General features: G+C 33.5%; 1 protein-coding gene across 1 annotated transcript in view; it reads right to left on the bottom strand.

Moving 5' to 3' along the window:
- Window positions 1-632: 632 nt before the first annotated feature.
- LOC108569959 (disintegrin and metalloproteinase domain-containing protein 10-like) overlaps window positions 633-6,000 on the bottom strand; it is a gene marked incomplete at its 5' end in the record, with an annotated part of 31,148 nt that continues 25,780 nt past the window's right edge. Inside the window, 2 exons of the mRNA XM_017931746.1 lie at window positions 633-904; window positions 1,107-1,679. Of these exons, the coding sequence (XP_017787235.1) occupies window positions 738-904; window positions 1,107-1,679 (740 nt within the window). The remainder of the gene's footprint in view (window positions 905-1,106; window positions 1,680-6,000) is intronic.

Here is a 6,000-nt window from a genome sequence, read left to right as displayed (position 1 = left end):
CGTTTCGTACCAACTTTATTTTGGGGAGAAACGTTCTTTCATCATATTAATTATATTGAAAACTATTTATATTGAATAAGAAACCTTATAAAATTAAAGGTTAAGTATATATGTCAAATGTCAAGTAAACATGACAGCTACACAGTTGTTTTTGCAGTAGCATTTTTATAAATTGATTTTCCTTTTTTTTATGAGATTTTCTCCTTCTTTCTTTCGTTTGATTATAAAAATGGGAAAGCTGCTGCCGGAGTTTTGACCCTTAAAAATAGAGTTTCACGGAGTTTTATGTGCGTAACAAGTGTTTCAAAAAAAAGATCTAGAACAAACGTGTCGTAAAAAAGGAGCGAGATAGCAGTAAAAATGCGACAATATATAGAAGTTTTCAGGGACAAAAAATACACGGACGAGTTTATTCCATTTCATGTATTATTTTATTGAATTTGTTGCCTTTTTGATATATGTTACTTTCGTTACAAATCTGTGATTACAGTTGCCTATATATTTGCAATTATACTCATTACGAACGGAAAAGTGTGATTGTAGTTGCCTATACAAATTATCATACCGGAAACAAGAGCCAACCGGTTACAAAGCTTTTGTCATCGTTCGTTTGTTACAGCCAAATTTCCGACATAACCTCTCCTTTGTCTCGCGCATGTTTTGTTTGTTAGTGTTTTTTGTTGTTGACAAACGTTTCGTACCAACTTTATTTTGGGGTGAAACGCTCTTTCATCATATTAAGTTATTTCTAAGTTTCGCTTACCAGAAAAAAGCTCGAGGAATTTTTCGACTCCGTAGTTGTTGGGAAACCTGTACAGAGGATCCTTAACCGCTTCGGTCGTGTGAACTTTGATCCTCTTCACCATGAACGTGATGTTATCCGGTTTTCCGTCCTGATTGAAGTCTGAGCGAAAAAAAAAAACCTATTAGAAATATCCCCTAGTTACGAATAACAAAACAAAAAAAAACACTTTGTTAAGAGTACTAAATCAATCAGCGCCTCCCCTATTTCTGTTTTGTTGATATTTAATTTCGTGTCTCCCCTCTTTACACAACATAAAATAGGGGAAAGAACACGACTAGTGGGATTGTTTCATGTAGTTCACCTGTGTTTTTGTAGATGGAGTTGACCCTCTGCACGTGCCTCGTCATCACCTCGATGCAGGCCTCCTCGGTTCCATACTTTTGGAAGAATTGATGATCTGCTTGAAGGTAAAGCATGCATGTCGTTTTTTTCGGATCGATGGCGGCGCGTTTGTTGACGTTTCTGAAGATCAAACCGGAAACGTCGGTGAACGTCCGGTTCGGAGTAATGTCTATCAGATCCTCATCGATCGGCTGATTGTACGGAGTGTTCAAGTCGAAGGACGGATGACGAGTGCGGATGTTGGGATGCCAGTAGTGAGAGGCCTCGTCTTGTGGATGTTTCGCTTCCGCCTGAAGAAGCCATCTCCGCGATCTTCGAAGCTTCTCCGAAGCGCATCCGGTTTCGCTCGCATCCGGTCTATCCACGTCCGACGCTTTGTAGACTATAGAGTGAATAGCGTCCGAGCGATTTCTACCGTTTTCCAGGTACCTGGACAACGGCTCTATGTAGAAGTCGTCCAGACGCGTCGAAACGACCCCATCGAATAACCCGTTCGAGGTTATGATACCGCTCACCGAGGCCGCCTCATCATCTGCAACAACAACAACAACAAAAATTGTTTTAGAAACACTGTGAAAACAACATTTACCAACTTGAAAAAAATGAAAATACTAAAATTACAAACAAAATACGAACGAGTCGCGACTGTCCAATATTTCAAGTTGCGAAAGAATGCAGCCGCCTTTATATTTTTATTTTTTTTTGTCAGCGAGCTAGCGAAAATGGGACGATGCGAATGTATAATTTTGCGTGAAAACAACGGAAACAGATGAACAAAAATGAAATTGTTTCAGCGAGAATGCAAATGTTTTTTTTTGTTTTTGTAAGTTTCATTCTTGCGTAAATAGTATTATTTCGAGCATAACAAAAGCGAAGAATATTTCAGTTTTTGGATATATTTATACATCATTTCCGTTTCTATCAACTTCAGGAGAAAAACGTTGTTTTTTTAGATTACTTTTGTGCGCGTTTTAATTGTGAGACTTGAAATTTTTGACATTAACAAATACAAAAATGTAGATCGTTTTCAGGACTCGCTTCGCTACAATAATACGATAATTATCAGATATTGTTTCATATTGTTAATATTTGATTATATAATTGATTATGATGGGCGAGCGAAGCGAGTCCTGAAAGGCAACTATAAACTTTTGCAATTAGTTACTATTCGTTAGATTCACACATTGTATCCTGCACTAAATACTTTTTAGAACATCTAAATTACACATTTAGTAGTGACCAACATACAAAAATAACATATCAGTAAGTTGACATCTTGTTTATTAAAACCTAGCCCGAAATTAAAACTTTATTAACTTTTTCCTCATCATTTTTTTTTCTTCTGTTTGTAGCTTAATTTCAATGGTGATGCGATAATTAAAACGAATCGAATCGATTTCGAACTTTACCCCCAAAAAAAAAATTAAAAACTTTTCTCTCCACTTTCCAAACATTTTCAAGCGCGTTAATTGCGTTTGACGGACGAGGAGAAAGTTCCGGTTTTGTCGCCGCAGAATTATTTACCCGAAACCAAAAGGAATTAAGGGAAATTTCGTTTAGGAAATGCGAATTGAAGAAATTCACTCACTCACTCATCCCTCTTTTTCTCTCTCTCTCTCTGTTCAAACTTCGACAAACAATAACAACAACTCGCGCATTTCCAATCCGATCACGTGAAACACAATTATCGAGTTCGATTTAATTAAATTTACTGTAAACATTTGCCGAATTCGCAATTTACATACTACTTTTTTTTTTCATGGAACAGTTTGTTTCGCATTGCAATACAATATTTATAATTAGTATTTGTAATTTAATTAATTTCATTAATCAAACATAATTTAAATTTACTATTAGTTCATTTATTGTGAACGTTCTTTCCATGTATTGTAATAACCACATAGTTTTTGTTTATCAATTTTTTTTTGTTAGAATTAATATGATTTAAAAATAATGTTTTGATGGGCGAGCGAAGCGAGTCCTGAAAGACGACTGTAGTCATACGAATACAATAATTTAAACCCTTTTCAGGATTCGCCCAGCAAATGAAAAAGTTATAAAGAAATGGTAATGTATTGATTTGTTGTTTAAGAGAAGTTGATGGGCGAGCGAAGCGAGTCCTGAAAGGCAATTGCAATTTTGAAAAATCGCTTCACTTTCTTTACTGAAAATTTCATTTTGATACAAATGTACCTAGTGATTATAGTAGATAAGAAATTCTTCTTTTTATAGTACAAGACCAAAATTATAACGTGCAAAACGAGAGCAGTTAATTAAAATCGACTCTGTGGAAACTGTGTGTACATCAAACGATGCGTGTAATTTTTGGTAATTACGTTCATTCCGTTGCGAAATTAAGGGTTTTTGCTCGGTTTAATCCCACGAACATTCTCACTACATTACGAATCTATATAGATATAGATACAAACACTAATTCTCCCCCTAGCTAATTTAATATACACAAACCAATTTATAACATTACAATTTTAATATTCCAATTAGATTTTAAATATTGTTGAGTGGACATTAATGAAATTTTTATGCAACCAAATTACCATTGTTTAAATATTATATATAAACAATAATCAATGATTTTTCGGATTACGCTGAGTCTTGGTGCGTGCTTCTTTCATTCGGATTTCGTTTGATTAATCGCTGGAGTTTTGCGAAGTTATGAAATTAGTTTACGAAAAGAGTTCGAATCTTTCTCTCTCTCTAAATATTTTTTTTTTTGGTAGGGTTTTGGATGGGTAATTGGATTGGATTTATTGCAAAAATGCTCGAGGGGGCGCGTCCACTTACAAGGGAGATTTGTTATAAAGAAGGGAATGGGATGAGGGAAAGACGAGAGAGTGGAGAGATAGAAGAAGAAAAAAATATATACGAAGGGAAAATCGTGGAAGAGTGGAATCTGCAGTCCGTAAATGTAGAAAGGGGATTTATTAGTGGGCGAAGGTAAATAAGACCCCGAGGGGAAGATCCCATTTTTGGACCTGAGATGAAACGAAATGAAATACGTAGAATGGAGTGAATGAGAGAGAGAGATAGATGAAGGGAATTGAGGGAAAAACGGGGTTTTGAACGTAAATAAATTCCGCGAGAGAAAGAAGAGGACGTTTCCGTCGTTGTCCTATGTGTAATGTGTGTGATTTATTGAAGAGAGAGAAGCGAGGAATCAATGAGTCGAAGCATTGATTCAAAAACCAAAAGACTTGAAATGGTACAATTTAATAAGATATTATACTGAAGTCATCAATTCTGAAGAAATTTGAACTATTATCAAGTTTATTTTACAAAAAATCTAATATCAAGGAAGGCAATTGAATCTTCAAATATTCTACTTAGTATAGAACTACTGTCCTTTTTCAGGACACGCTTCGATCACCCATCAAGTTAACTTTCAATTTCATTTGTTGCACTTCACTTATTTTTTAGTTTATTGCTAGTTTATGAAAAGCAATTGCATCTTAAAATACTCTGTTTAGTATAGAACTACTTATCAAATTTTCAAGACTACAGTTGCCTTTCAGCAAATGAAAAAGTTATAAAGAAATGGTAATGTATTCATTTGTTGTTTAAGAGAAGTTGATGGGCTCGCGAAGCGAGTCCTGAATGGCAATTGCAATTTTGAAAAATCGCTTCACTTTCATTTCTGAAAATTTCATTTTGATACAAATGTACCTAGTGATTATAGTAGACAAGAAATTCTTCTTTTTATAGTACAAGACCAAAATTTTCAAGACTACAGTTGCCTTTCAGGACTCGCTTCGCTCGCCCATCAAAAACAAACGAAATGTTACGTGATTTTGCTGCAATTAAAGGAATTATTGATAATCATATCTGTATGTACATAAATAATGAATACATTATCCTATAAAATCATAAATATGTCTAGTTTAAATTCAGTAATAATAATTGTTCAAATAAGATTTTATTTTATGATTCTGATATGGGTATTTTTTTTTCATTTGTATTAATGTAAGTTTTTTTTGGTTGTTCAAAGTCTTCAAAATTAAGGAAATATTGAACTTATTGTTTCTTTCAATATTCGATGCGAATTTTAGAAGATAGCATAAAACAACTCTTAAATGTGACTGTAAGAAACTTCTTCTATTATTGAAGATCTTGATGACGATTTCATTACTTGATAAAAGTAATTGAAACTTTTGTGTGCTTATATATGCTAAAGATTTGTATAGAAATATATCCTTTTTTTGTAAGAGATTTTGATGGGCGAGCGAAGAGAGTCCTGAAAGGCAACTGTAGTCAAGATTTTCGGGAAGTTAATTCAAGATCTGAAAAAAGTTTAAGTTCTTATATTCAGTAAGAATATTCGGAACTTATATCAAAATAAATTTGAAACTAGTTATGTAAGTTTTAAGGACTTCAACAGCTTTTCAAATTCCATTGTTTCACTTCAATTATTTTTTAGTTTATTTCTATTTTATGATGGGCGAGCGAAGCGAGTCCTGAAAGGCAATTTCATCTTCAAATACTCTATTTAGTATAAAACTATTGTCGCTTTTCGGGACTCGCTACGCTCGCCCATCAAAATTTAGATCAAAATAAACTAAAGAAAGTTAAAATAATTGAAAATTGCAATAAATTTGTTATAATTCAAATGATTTTTTTCAACAAAAGTAAATAAAATGAAATTGAAAAGAAAAAAGTATGTTCAACAATAAATTGGTCAATTAAATTGGTGGATGCGCCAAGCTGTAAGAAAATCCTTTAGTTTTTGTTGTTGTTATTGTTAAAATGCAGTAGAATTCAAGGATTTTTATAAAGAAAAAAGTGAACGGATGATGCCATAATAATAATCATAATACACCCGTAATCGTTTCAATATTTCA

The sequence above is a fragment of the Nicrophorus vespilloides genome, unplaced genomic scaffold, assembly GCF_001412225.1.
Source record: "Nicrophorus vespilloides isolate i.1.1-1 unplaced genomic scaffold, Nicve_v1.0, whole genome shotgun sequence".
NCBI lineage: Eukaryota > Metazoa > Arthropoda > Insecta > Coleoptera > Silphidae > Nicrophorus > Nicrophorus vespilloides.
This window is presented reverse-complemented; position numbering and strand designations above follow the sequence as displayed.